Source organism: Phocoena sinus, chromosome 4, assembly GCF_008692025.1.
Source record: "Phocoena sinus isolate mPhoSin1 chromosome 4, mPhoSin1.pri, whole genome shotgun sequence".
NCBI lineage: Eukaryota > Metazoa > Chordata > Mammalia > Artiodactyla > Phocoenidae > Phocoena > Phocoena sinus.
Window position 1 is genome coordinate 113,248,675 of NC_045766.1, and position 15,189 is coordinate 113,263,863.

Sequence of the window (15,189 nt, forward strand, 5' to 3'; positions counted from 1 at the left end):
CTCCCTGTGCTATGCGGCTGCTTCCCACTAGCTATCTATTTTGCATTTGGTAGTGTATATATGTCCATGCCACTCTCTCACTTCGTCCCAGCTTATGCTTCCCCGTCCCTGTGTCCTCAAGTCCATTCTCCATGTCTGCATCCTTATTCCTGTCCTGCCCCTAGGTTCTTCAGAACCATTTTTTTTCTTTTTTAGATTCCATATATATGTGTTAGCATACGATATTTATTTTTCTCTTTTTGACTTACTTCACTCTGTATGACAGTCTCTAGGTCCATCCACCTCACTACAAATAACTCAATTTCTTTTCTTTTTATGGCTGAGTAATATTCCATTGTATATATGCGCTACATCTTTATCCATTCATCTGTTGATGGACACTTAGGTTGCTTCCATGTCCTGGCTATTGTAAAAAGTGCTGCAATGACCATTGTGTACATGACTCTTTTTGAATTATGGTTTTCTCAGGGTGTATGCCCAGTAGTGGGATTGCTGGGTCATATGGTAGTTCTATTTTTAGTTTTTTAAGGAACCTCCATACTGTTCTCCATAGTGGCTGTATCAATTTACATTCCCACCAGCAGTGCAAGAGGGTTCCCTTTTCTCCACACCCTCTCCAGCATTTATTGTTCGTAGATTTTTTGATGATGGCCAAAACACAATTTTTTTCTTATCTCTTAGTGACTTCAGTTCTTCAGTAAATGGACACATTTCCCTTTACTTGTTTCTGAAACTTGTAAAACAATATTCTCATTCATTTTTGATACAGTTATTCCTAACCTCTTTTAGTTTTTGCTTAAATCAACCTTGGGTGTGTTGCTTTATGGTCTTGCTTCTACTATGTTCATACAAGTAACACACAGGTAGTTTACTGACTGCACTCACTAATCATTTGTATGCAGTGCCATCAAGTTCACTATAATTTTCACTTTGGTAGGTAAATATCAACTTGACTATTGTACAGAGGCTGTCATTTAAGTTCTAATACCTCAGTTGGTTCTAATACATTTCATTTGGCCTCAAAGGACTAAATTTGCTGACAGCAAATTAAAGACAAGAAAAAAAAATATTTTAGTAGAACAGGAAAAATTGAAAGTGTATTATATAAGAATATCAAGTAGCGATAATAGTAAATCCACTAGCAGTTCTTCTTAGTAGAGTAATATTTAAATGATTCACTTAGTTATTTAAATAAATTATTCATTGTCACCTAAAATCTGTATCAAACTTTGAAATAATTTTGATTTGGTTTGGTTTGATTTAATGATATAACTCACTGTTACCTAAAATTTTGTCATTGGACACATTTCCATGCAATAGTAGTTAAGCCTTTGTAAATGACAAATGTTAAAAGGCACCTAAACTTTTAAAAAGTAGCAAATTTATTTGATTAGAAGAAATGTTGATATTCTTTATTTCATGAAAAACAATGACATGATATGTTTTTTACATGAAATATGCACTCTCTCCAATGAGCATATTTTGATTCATAGAGAGAAATTTGTACCACAGAATAACATCACATTTTGTTTTGAGTTTGTTTTTAAGATAACTTTCTGCAAAAATAAAACTCCATTAGGAATTCTTAAATTCAGTATTTGATTAAAAATTTATAATAGATGTGCCCACCATTTAACCAAAAAAACAAGAAACTGTTAACGATTTGATAGATTGGTGAACTTTTATAATGGACAGGTAACAGACATAGTTATAATGGTGCCTAAATGATATTCTTAAACTTAATTTGTCAGCAGATGTTTAAATTTTAATGGTGTTTTTATACATGAAAAGATTTAGAGTTTAGAATCCTAATAGGCACATCTATGTGAAACAAAGCTTTTGACTTTGTTTTGGTTAAATATGTAAAACTTTTAACTCTAATGGTATCTAACATCCTTTTATATCTAGTATTGTTTGAAACTGAAATTATAAAGGCATATATCCATATTTAGAATTCATTTAAATTTTCAAATAACCCTATTTAAGGCTAGATCATTAAACCTTGTGCATTTATATGTTTATGTGTGTGCACATCTATATCTGGGTATGTGTTAGAGGATATTTAGCTTATTTGCATATACAAGTATGTGTGTTTGTGTGTGTGTAAATGTTTATACATCTATTTGTAGATATATGCATGTATGTATGCCAACATGTTGGAAACTAGCAACTAACCTATTGTTATTCTTTCCTCCCAAATTCTGGGTTCTAGAATCTGCTTTTCTCATATCAGCCACCACAGTCATCCAGCCGTTTTTCAGTCTCCCAGACTGGTGACCTCACTATTACTAATGTCCAGCGATCTGATGTTGGTTATTATATCTGCCAGACTTTAAATGTTGCTGGAAGTATCATCACAAAAGCATATTTGGAAGTTACCGATGGTAAAGTAGAACATTTTATTTCAAAATGTCCAAGTTTGGCTTAGGGTCTAAAGAGAGTGCCAGTAAATGCATTTATTTTCAACTTTGTATCCTTTCTTATAGCAATTTTGGTGTAATGTGAAAAGGATGAAGATACAGTGATTAAATGTAAAATCATTCTTATTTTAACTTGGCTATACTATAAACTTCTAGCATCAAATTACATTCATAAAAGCCTAGCAATTATACAAGGAAAGTTTACACTGAGTAGTTGTACGTAGGACTCTCCATGTTTTGGAAAATGCGAAGTTATTTTAAAATCTCTTAGTGTAAAATATCATCCTTTTTCTTTCCTCCATACTAAGGAGATAAGATGAATTGTTGACAAATCCAACTCACAATTCATGATGAGTAAGTTTTTCTTAGTAATGTGGTTTTGTTCTATTTATCAACTCTTCTAAGCATGATTAATTAATGCCAAATATATTATGAAAACAGAGTAATGGAGAAAATCTCCAAACCATAAGATGGAGAGTAGTAAGAAGAAAAGAAACTATAAGTAAGCATGTAAATATATTAAAAATATATACATATGTGTATATAACAGGTTTCCCTGCTCTCCGAAAGTAGAGCATTCCTATGAAACCTTTTGTAAGCCAAAGAAATGGCATCAAGTGAAGAAGCAATTTCCTCTTTTCATAAAAATGAAAATCCACTTCAGATTTATTTTGATTAGTGGGCACATGTACTAATGTAGGTCTTTCATAAAAGCAAAGTGGCTTAAAATGAACTTTCAAACAATGCACAGTACCTATATACACATATGTATATATACATATATACACAAAATAAACATATATACATTCTTTTTGTTGCTGTATAGTATTCCATTGTATAAGTAGCTCACAATTTATTTATGGACCCTTTATTGATGGGTTGTTTTCAGTTTAGGACTTTTATTAATAAAGCTAAATATTTCTGTATAAGTCTATGGGTGGGCATGTGCACTCAGTTATCTTGTTTGCCTTTTGGTGGATGCGTATACTCATTTCTCTCTCTCATTTGTTTTTTTTTCTTCATTTTCTCATGTATTCCAGATACAAGTCTTTTTCCGATATATGTATTATAAATATTTCTTCCCAGTCATTCTATTAATGGTGATTTTTTTTTTTTTTTTTTTTTTGCCGTACGCGGGCCTCTCACTGTTGTGGCCTCTCCCGCTGTGGAGCACAGGCTCTGGACGCGCAGGCTCAGCAGCCATGGCTCACGGGCCTAGCCGCTCCGCGGCATGTGGGATCTTCCCGGACCAGGGCACGAACCCGTGTCCCCTGCATCGGCAGGCGGACTCTCAACCACTGCGCCACCAGGAAAACCCTCTTAATGATGATTTTAAGGCTTAAGTAACTAATTTTAATGAGGACCAATGTATTATTTTTTCTTTTATACGTGGTGCTTTTAGTTCCCTAATCTACCTTGAGTCTGTGAGGATATTCTCCTGTGTTTATTCTGGAATCTTTATTGTCTGTACTTTTGAGATTTAAATTTTTAATCTATCTTGAATTAATTTTTGTGTATAGTGTAAAATAAGGGTCAAAATTCCTTTTCTTCCCTTATATGGATACTAATTGTTTCAGCATCACTTATGAAAAGACAGTCCTTTCCCCACTGAATTGCAGTGGCATCTTAATCATAATTCAAGTGAGCATACAGGCAGTGGCCTACTTCTGTTCTCTCTATTACATTCCATTAATCTATTTATGCAAGTCTGTATGGTCTTAATTATTATAGCTTTATAGTAAGTCTTACACACTGGTAGTGTAAGTCTCCAACTTTGTTTTTCTTGTTTTGGGTTGGCTATTAGAGGTCCTCTACATTTTTAAATAAATTTTAAAATCAACTTTTCAATTTCCATACACATAATATACACACACACACATTTTAACATCCTAAGCAAACAAAAAAAATCAGAATTTTAATTTTGATTCCACTTAAATTATTGAACAATTTAAGGAGAATTAACATCTTAACAATCTGAGTCTTCCAATTTAGGGAATTTATCTGTCCAATCAAGTTAAATATATACACAGTATCCACCAAGGTCTGACACATGGTAGACTCTCAATGGATATTTTTTGAATAAGTGAATGAAACAAAGAAGGAAGGAATGAAGAGCTAGCTGTTGGTTAAGTCAGAATTCAAAATTAAGATTGTCTCACTCAAAAGTCTACACTCTTAACACTATCTATGATATATATTATATATCTACTGCCCTAATACGTTAGAATGACCTAAAATGTTTTTACAGTTTCTTACATACATTAGAGCTATTAAGTGATGATTGTGAAGACCATGTAATGAATATAATGATTAATATAATCAATATATAGAAAAAGTAGAACATAGATTTGCACATGTTTATGATTGCAACTTTATAAAGCAACTTGTATGTAAGGATATACATTAAAAAAGGCCAAAGAAAACTGTAATAAAATATCTCTTATTATTCTCATAATTGAAAGCAAAACTTCTAGGTGCCTTTTGACATGGCCTTATCGTGAATGGTTATATTTGTGAGCATAGATCAAGCACGTCAACTTTTGCTAAACTAAAATGAAAACAAAACTCGTAAATTTGTGGATTTGGGGTTCATCCCTGATAGCCAATTCACTTCTAAAAGTATCATCTTACAGTCTCTGGGGAGATTTAAGGTGGTTTCGTGTTTGCCGTGGTGGTACTGTATTTTTAGTTTTGTTTTCTTTATTTTGGAGTCCATCAATATTGTACAAACAACTTACAACTATGGACTCATTCTTCATAGGTAAACTGTACTTACTGTGAGTGCTGATAATATCAGTATTTACATATTACCAAATCAAGTCGAAGAGAGGTAATAGGCAGAGTATTTTCTGGAAACTATTTGACTTTAGTTTCTCGACTTTCTTTCTTTACTGTTTGCAAACAGAACAAAGGCAAAGGCAGAATAAAACATGAGACACAGAATATGGTAGAGTAGCAGTTGTCTTTGAATTTTGTTTTTCTGTAGCTGAGGCCTACCCCAAATCCTGTTTGACACAGGAACATAGAAATTCATATAACCTATTTAATTGAAAATATTTCTTCTCTTAATTACTAGAAAGTAAGAAGTAGTTAGTGATGATTAAATGGTGTATAAAATCTAAAATCACTTGCATTAATCTCTCAAAAGTGACTGATATACAGTGGAAAGAGCATTAACTTTCTAATTACTAGCTATTTGCCAATGACTAACTCTTTGATTTGGACGAGTCATGTGAACTTTCAATGTTTCAGCTCCCTAATTGCTGAAATGAGGTAACAGTTTACAGCCTAACTCATAGGTGTTGAGATATGTTTACAAACTGATGGCAATTGTGATATATGACTCTGATGTTTGCTGGTTTTTAGATGTGAATTTTACATACTTAAACCAGTCAGTGTGTGTGTTATTCTGTATTCTTTTTCACTTAAAATTATTTTATGAATATTTTTATATGTATTAACATAGATTTTATGATTATTATTCTTGAGGTGACAAAAAATATTACTTCTGATGAAATACCCTCATTTCTTAGGGTCTTTAAATCTTTCATTGAACATGTGGAAAACTAGGTAAACTTTTCTAAACCCTGCTCTAATAGGGTTATATCATCTGTTATACTCCTCATATCTGTACCACTACCACCACCATCACCACTATACTGATATTTATAATAAGAAATTTTTTTTATTGGAGTATAATTGCTTTACAATGTTGTGTTAGTTTCTGCTGTACAATGCAGTGAATCAGCTATATGTATACCTATACCCGCTCCCTCTTGGACCTCCCTCCCACCCCTCCCATCCTGCCCATCTAGGTCATCACAGAGCACCAAGCTGAGCATCCTGTGCTTTATAGCATGTTCCCACTAGTTATCTGTTTCATGCATGGTAGTGTATACATGTCAATCCTAATCTCCCAGTTTGTCCCACCCTCCCCTTCCCCCACTGTGTCCACATGTCCATTCTCTACAACTACGTCTCTATTCCTGCCCTGCAAATAGGTTCATCTGTACCATTCTTCTAGATCCCACATATATGCATTGATATATGATATTTGTTTTTCTCTTTCTAGCTTACTTCACTCTGTATGACAGACTGTAGGTCCATCCACATATCTACAAATGACCCAATTTCGTTCCTTTTTATGGCTGAGTAATATTCTATTGTATATATGTACCGCATCTTCTTTATCCATTCATCTGTCATTGGACACCTAGGTTGTTTCCATGTCCTGGCTTTTGTAAAGTTATTCAATGCCTCCTTTGTGCCAGGCATTATGCTAAGAACTTTAAACAGTTCAATAATTTCAAATCTGACTTCTTATTTTACAGATGAGGAAACTGAGGCAGAGAATGGTGAAAAGATATACCCAGATCCTTCAGATACTAACTAGCAGAACTGAGATTTAAAACAAAAGTTTGACACTACCAAATGTAAAATGGATAGCTGGTGGGAAGCAGCTGCATGGCACAGGGACATCGGCTCGGTGCTTTGTGTCCACCTAGAGGGGTGGGATAGGGAGGGTGGGAGGGAGACGCAGGAGGGAGGAGATATAGGCATATATGTATACATATAGCTGATGCACTTTGTTATACAGCAGAAACTAACACCACTGTGAAGCAATTATACTCCAGGAAAGATGTTAAAAATAAAACAGAAAAACAAAAATAAAAGTTTGCACTGTCCAGTATGGTGGGCACTTGCCACATGAGGCTATTTAAGTTTGAATCAAAATTACTTAAAATTAAGTAAAGCTACACATCCAGTTCCTCAATCACACCAGCCACACTCAGGTGCTCAGCAGTGTTTGAAGCTCTTGGCTTCTGTACTGGAGAGCACAAATACGGAATGTTTTCTCTTTACAGTGCTACGTCCTTCTGATTACAAAGTCCATGCACTTACTTTCTTTAAATCATATTTCTGTGTCTTACACATCCTATTCTATTACCTGATAATTCATTTTAATAATCCAAATGTGAGCTATTAGACTCGATTGGAAGTTTTTCTCATAAATCCTAAACATAGTGTTGACTGCTAAATGTACTACGCATTTCAATTTGTGTAACTTTGAACATTTCATCAGTATTTTATTCTAATCTGTGACAACACCAAAATGTTTCATTGTCTTTACCTAAAAACATAAAATTGCTTTAATGAACTTTTTTACCTCTGATTTACATATTACTATTTTATAGAAAAGGATCGTGATATCACAATTCATATAATTGTCTAGCTTTTTGCAATTAGCAAAGCACATGGAATATTTGTTATTCCATTTATATCTTCATAGCGATCCCCTGAGCTGGTTAGAGCAAGTATTATTATCCTCATGTTACAGGTAAAAAACCGAGACTTAGATAATTTAAGGAACTTGCCTAAAGACACATGACAGATGGTGTAGCCTGATAGTCAACCTTGCTTCTCTTTTCTTGCTTTATTTTTGTAAAGTACCCAGTGTAAACCAGGAAGAAATCAATAACAGAGAAACAACATCATTAAACTGGGTTAGGATAGGATAAGGAAGTGAGGATGACGCTAAATATGATGCAAATATCAAAGAACTGTAAAGATATAGAAAGTTGAATAAATCCCCGGATATTGGATTGTTTCTAAATATAGCAAGACTATGAAATGTAAACCACTCTGTTACTGGACTTTATCATAATCAGTTATAAAGAAACCCTCTGTTACTAATTCAATTAATATCTGGAAATAAATATTCGTTCATTCTTATAATCAAGGGAACACAGGTGGTAGAGTCTTATAAAAACCCCAGTGCACTAAAACACTTATCCTTATTTTTTCATACTTACCAGGAGGGGCCTCTAATTTGATTTGAGCCAAAATCAACAGATAATGTAGAAAAGATTAAACGATTCTTAAGCAAAGGAATTATTGGCTTATATGTTTCATCCATGGAGTATCTGAAACACTCCTGCCAAGTTTCAAACTCCAGCCTTCTAATATACCTCCACGGTATTAACAGATTTCACACCAGCAACCAAAGATGGAAGAGAATTGGAAGGGTGGAGTGAAAATGCACAGTTGCTGATTTCACTTTCTTGTTTTTCTTAGATTGAATGCCCCAAACTAATAATTATTGCATGATAAATGAGGAACAAATTGAAGTGTGACTCCAGCTTGTGAGAAATCTTTGGTGCATAAAACTTTGAACAAGACACATCCAGCTTTGCAAATGGTTGCATCCAAACTTTAGTCACTCTGGCAACCAGTTTTGTTTAATCAGGCAATTTCTTAGAGTTGTCTTTTGAATATTTGTGACTTAAAATATTTTAAACTAATATTCAGAATTTTAAAGTTTAATAATGAAAAATGAACTTTATTTTTAATGTTTATTCATTTAAAAAACTATCTCTGGAATTTCACCTAAATTGCCTATGTCAGGAGATCAGAACATCTCTCTAATGCAGAATTTATACTAGTTCCACTACAGTTGTTTTGGATTTTTCCCTAAAATTATGACTTTGTTATCTCAGATAAAGTTCTTAGGTTTTAGATTTTTTCATATAATAAGAGTAATTTTATTTATATGTTATAAAAATGCCTTCCACTGTTTTCTTCCATAGGACATTAAAACTGTTAAGGTGATAGATTTATTGAAAGTGCCTTCCCATTCCTATAATTCTGATATGGAAGTGTGTTATATCCTGGGTTAGGATATCCATTTCTAGCTTACCAAGAATATTTTTAGACAGTTTTCCAGTTTCTCTGAATTCACTATGTACTCTTTTAATAGAAAAAATTCCAAGATAAAAAGAGCTCAGTCATATTGATTGATCAGTTATCAACGTCCAAAGCACATTTTTGAATCCAAAATTGTCAAGCATGCTGGTATGATACCATCATTCTTTCTGTTGGACTCAGAAAGATTATCAAGTTGGTTTTGGGTCATTTATGAAAATCTGTCTTATATGTTTCCTTGGGGTAAATGGGTTTTTTGTTGTTTTGTGTTTTACATATTTTAAAGTTTAAAAAGCACAGTATTCCACTTCTCTCCACGATACATTTCCTTCACCATCCAAAATCCTTATGTAGTCTCTGAACTCTTAAGTTAAGTAGGTCCCTTGACAATGCAGCAAGCCTAGTCAGTGGTTGGTCATTTGAAAGGAGTACATTTTAATATTCTGAATCAGTGCATCATAGAAATGCATTCTGAATAATGCATGTCTCCTACTTTAATTACTTGTTTAATTAGTTTGTTTCAAAGCCTAGAGCAACTGCTGTTGTTCGGATGATTAGAAAATTGCTTCCAGTTGCAGAAATCTATTTCCTGTTGTTTGTTCTGGCAGTGATCGCAGACCGGCCTCCCCCAGTCATTCGACAGGGTCCTGTGAATCAGACTGTAGCAGTGGATGGTACTTTAGTGCTCAGCTGTGTGGCCACAGGCAGTCCAGTGCCCACAATTCTGTGGAGAAAGGATGGAGTCCTTGTTTCAACCCAAGATTCTCGAATCAAACAGCTGGAGACCGGAGTACTACAGATCCGATATGCTAAGGTAACTTGAAATGACACCCTGGGTTTCCCATTTTGTTCCACTTTGGTTTTGCCTCCAGCAACTAGTGTTGAAGTCTCAAATTTTAGAATCAACGAAATGTTAATAACAGTATTAATATATTTTTAATTTGATGTGTTGTTCTTTCAGACATTTCACTGTGTATATTAAAGATGATTTGACTTATAATTTAGCCCATGGCAAGTAGTTTAAGGTTTTATATGGAGGAGAAAAGGATGAGGATTTATGGGAGATAAAAATACCTTCCAAGTGGTGATGTGATGCATTCATTCCATAAAGCATTTTTCAAAGATATCTTCCAGTATCATGTTATGTGCCGTGTACTCGAAGAGTTCTTTTATTGTGAATATTTGGTTCAGAATTTTGCAATTACAGAATACTCTGCATGCAAACAATAAAGCAATGTACACATTGAATGTACATTTCAAATCAGAATATTAAATGATGAAAGCCCACAGGTTTGTGGGAACAATTTAGGGATTTACCTTCCCAGGGCATCACATCCCATACCTGTTCTTTCAGGACTGTGTTCTTTTGCTTTGATTTTTCTTTTCATTTTAGATCAAGATCAGACAAGCTCATGAGGCATATGAAAGAATAGCCTTGACAGCAATAAACATAAATTTCGATTGCTTTATTGCCTATTGTGGGCGGCTTCTTTGGAGCTTTGGATCAACATAGCAGTTCATTTTATGTGCCACGAAAGTTAATATGTTGTACTTTTATGTGACAATGATTGTGACTTTGTTATTACAATTGCCAGAGCAAGATGACAGCATTTTTGTTTTATCCAACATTATTTGATGATAGAATTATTACCTTAGGCAGAGGTATATGGGTTCATTATGGTACTGATGATTTTAACATTGAACATGTGACCTGTGTTTGTTTTCTGGCAGTCAGTCTTTCAAAGGAAGAGAGAGCATCATTCCAGCTGGAGTTTGACTTTATACTTACGAAACTGCCTTAAGTTACAGGTTGAAAACATAAAATGAGAAAAAAGAGTGAATGCTTTAAGAAGAAATCATTTTGTGTCTATCCATTTTCTATAAATATTTGTTTATCTCTGATATCCATATGGGTGTAACTCACATAATATATGAAATAGCAAGAATAGTCACTGGCTAAATTTTATTAGCCCTATTACGTGACTTATTAAATATAAAGCTATAAATTAGTAATAAAGATTAACCCTTTGAAATTAAAGTTATATAGCTCATTGTTTACTGCACGACACAGAAAATGGTGATGTTAATGCACTTAAATATTATATTTTTATTATACAGTTAAAATAACATTTTTGTCTTCTGTCTTCATGCAGTATTTTACTTCACATTCAATAAAAACAAATTAAGAGGCAGTTTCTGGTTAGTGCTTTTTAATGCAAGTTATCCATATTCATGGACCATATACAAAACTATAATTGCTTTTTCAGCCCAGTGAGCTCTTGATTGTTCCAAATATTTATTTTGCATCTGTCTTCTCAGCTGGGTGACACTGGTCGGTACACCTGCATTGCATCAACCCCCAGCGGTGAAGCAACATGGAGTGCTTACATTGAAGTCCAAGGTAAATTCAATAGTGTTTTACCTTAAAATAAAGCTTTTGTTTACTCACTGGTAAAAAGATGAAGAGCATGTCTTGATGCTTGAGTAGGTGGATGGGTATGATATCTACATTTATGTGCTTATCTGCGTAAACATCTTTCATCTTTTTCTTCTTTGTTAGAATTTGGAGTTCCAGTTCAGCCTCCAAGACCCACCGACCCAAATTTAATCCCTAGTGCCCCCTCAAAACCTGAAGTTACAGATGTCAGCCGAAATACAGTAACGTTGTCATGGCAACCAAATTTGAATTCAGGTGCAACTCCAACATCTTATATTATAGAAGCCTTCAGGTAGAGTGAAGACGATGTTTCCTAGTTGTTCTCTCTTTTGATTTACCATTAAATATGCATGTTCTAACTTGTGTATCTATCCTTAGCCATGCATCTGGCAGCAGCTGGCAGACCGTAGCAGAGAATGTGAAAACAGAAACATTTGCCATTAAAGGACTCAAACCTAATGCAATTTACCTTTTCCTTGTGAGGGCAGCAAATGCATATGGAATTAGTGATCCAAGCCAGATATCAGACCCAGTGAAAACACAAGGTAAATATTGATTTACTCAGCCTTGAGACATCTACTTATCTTTAGATGTTATAATTTTACAAGTAACTCATTTGTACTACATGCTAGGATTGTATATTTAACATAGATCTATTATCCAAGTTGCTCAATTAATTTTTAATACACAGTGTCTGCATACTTTCTTATTTTCTGGGCTAAGCACTCCAAGACAAGATGAATAACAGAGAAATGTTTCTCATTTTATAAATCACAAATCCAGTGAGCAAAAATATTATGTGAATATTTTTGTATTATTTTCAATTTTTTGATTTTTAAATATGACTATATGTGGGTGTAAAATTTTAATCACATAATTGTATTTAAAATTGAGTAAATTTTATGTATGTTGAGATTAATACTCATGACCTCCTGGATGAGTTTTGAACATTGCAACCATTGCAAAAATAGTTTAGGTCTGTATGTTGTTTCGCCTATCTTTCATTGCCAATTATGTGAACCATGATATATTAAACTTTTAAATGGAAATCATGTATATTTTCGTCAAAGCTGGGTTAAAGAAACAGATAAAAGGAAAAATGAACATGTTGAAGCTGCTTCTAAAAACATTTGAAACTGGAAATTTTTTCACTTGGACCACATTCTGGATACACTGCTTTTTATTGTCTTTCATGAATAGGAATTATTATTATTATTATTATTATTATTATTTGTGTGTGTGTGTGTGTGTGTGTGTGTGTGTGTGTGGTACACGGGTCTCTCACTGTCGTGGCCTCTCCCGTTGCGGAGCACAGGCTCCGGACGTGCAGGCTCAGCGGCCATGGCTCATGGGCCCAGCCGCTCCACGGCATGTGGGATCTTCCCGGACTGGGGCACAAACCTGTGTCCCCTGCATCGGCAGGTGGACTCTCAACCACTGCGCCACCAGGGAAGCCCAGGAATTATTTTTAGCTTTCAACAGATTATTATCTCCTACCCACCCTCTTGCTCCTCCTGTTATTTTAATGTTCTAATAGTAGTAAAATTTATATATTAAAAAAAAGATGAATTTGAATCAGCCTTTACCTTTTTTTAAACGTATTGTCATCACAATTAAAATATACTTTATTAATATAAGATTAATAAAGAAAGGTAATTCTAGATGGTAGGAATTAGAAATATAAAATTCTTTTCTCAACATGCCAAGGAATCATAATGTCTCTATCTTAATTCGTATATTTCCAAAGGAAAAATGGAAACTTAGTTACAGTGACAGAAACAAATTGCACACAAAAGTACTGAAAGATTTAAATTACTTTTTCCTGGTTTGGGAGAGGGTCTGCCAGCCATGTTGCATGTTTTGTCTTCTCCAGTGAGTATATAAGCATTCTTTTGGGAAGGACTTTTTGTTTCAGAATTCACTGAGAGAGCAAACTGAGTGTAGAACATGCCCATGTCTGTTTCTTGCTGTGTGAAATCAACACACCCAAATGCATATATTTGCTATTATGAGTCACTTCACCAGTAGCTTTAATATTCTTGGAGCCTGCCTTAAGGCAGTTTGAGGTTTTCAATATTAGATACGCATTTGTAAAGAATGCAGAAACTATGACAGCTGTAAAGTGAACTTAAACTTTTGTCCCCAGTACAGTGGCCTCTACCCAGTAGACCTTAGGAAAAGTTTTTCCTTAACTGCAGTTCTGTCATATACTCATATGAATGATTTTGTAAAATATATCCTCAACTCTTAAGCGAGGAGGTAGTCAACATTTTATCTGTGAGTTAATTTAAGTTTTTTTTTAATTTTAATCAACTTACCTTTATACATGATAGCTAGTAGAACAACTTAAAGGAAACAAACCCATGTCAACTGGAAAACTGGAAACATAGTGAAACAGGCATACAATTGCGAAATCAAAGAATTTTTCATCTCAGCTCTTCAACCTACTAGCAAGTTAGTATGTTCCCTGAGCATCGGTTCCCTCATCTATATAATGGGGCTAAAAATCCCTACTCCACAAGATTGGACAAGGATTAAATTAGCCAATTTATGAATATACAGGGCTCATATTTCTTTTATATTATATGCCATAAGACTGTCATTGGACTTGTATTTCTTTCACTGTCTGGACTAAAAACAGAGGAAGTTCATAAAATTTGAGAAACACAGCTAGTGTGCTGAATGAGAAAACCAGAATTAAATGTATCTCGACAGTCTGGAACGATGGGTCAGCACTAACGAGATAAAAATTAATGGAGCAAATTTAAAAGTCTGGTACTTGAACTGAGGTTTAAAAAATTAGCTGTAGAAGAATAGGCTGACGATACTGGGCTTAAAAAGAGAGTACGTGTGAGTGTGTGTCAGGTGTGTCAGGATGACTTCAGTGTTGGAAGTCAATTAGCACACCTGTCTGAGCCAACGGAGTGAGTAGTTGTCGAAGAAACAAATCTAGTCTTAGCAGAATTATATGCAGATCAAAATCTGAACTGGTCAGATCACGAAGGGAGTAATGTGTCCTATTTTGAGCACTGCATTTTCAGGTAGACTTTTAAGAGGAAGACAGTGAGGATGGTTGGTGAGGCTGCACTAAAGGCTGAAAACCACATCATTGGAAAAGAAATCCAAAGACTTGGCACATTTAACCCCCAAAATAACAACGTTAGACTGGGCTTGACTTTTTCTTCCTTAATATTTTAAGAGTAAGATATGCTTATTCTAACTCCAGGCACCAAAACAAGCCAATGAGTGGAAGTTAACATTGAGGCAGATTTCATCGTCTAGTTCTTAGACTGCTTTTGAGACACACCGAAGCCGAGCTGAGTCAGGCCATAGCAGGAGCCTGGGGAAGAACCTGGGAAAATCCAGTTGAAGGGTACAGAACGTGTAAGCAGTTAGGAGAAGAGCCAGGGGTAGAGGGAATTCAGGAAAGACTTGTTGGAAGTTGATTCACAAGGGCATAATTTCTTTAATTACTTCTGCAGCATGGCTGCAAAAAAAGTCTTCCCCAAGTGGACAATTCTATGAATGAGCTGGGTCTTAAGGTTGCACAGATCCAGGGCATGGTTTCCTGTTCAGGAGTCAGGTAAACCTAGGTCGCAGTTGGAGTTGGAGCCCTGTCCCAGTGTAATC

General features: G+C 34.7%; 1 protein-coding gene across 10 annotated transcripts in view; it reads left to right on the top strand.

The window, feature by feature from the left end:
* Window positions 1–15,189, top strand: part of ROBO1 (roundabout guidance receptor 1) — a 403,232-nt gene that overhangs the window by 319,315 nt on the left and 68,728 nt on the right. For all 10 annotated transcript variants that reach the window (XM_032630727.1, XM_032630729.1, XM_032630732.1 and 7 more), the window contains 5 exons: window positions 2,213–2,384; window positions 9,731–9,936; window positions 11,442–11,523; window positions 11,683–11,851; window positions 11,938–12,104. In XM_032630727.1, the coding sequence (XP_032486618.1) occupies window positions 2,213–2,384; window positions 9,731–9,936; window positions 11,442–11,523; window positions 11,683–11,851; window positions 11,938–12,104 (796 nt within the window). The remainder of the gene's footprint in view (window positions 1–2,212; window positions 2,385–9,730; window positions 9,937–11,441; window positions 11,524–11,682; window positions 11,852–11,937; window positions 12,105–15,189) is intronic.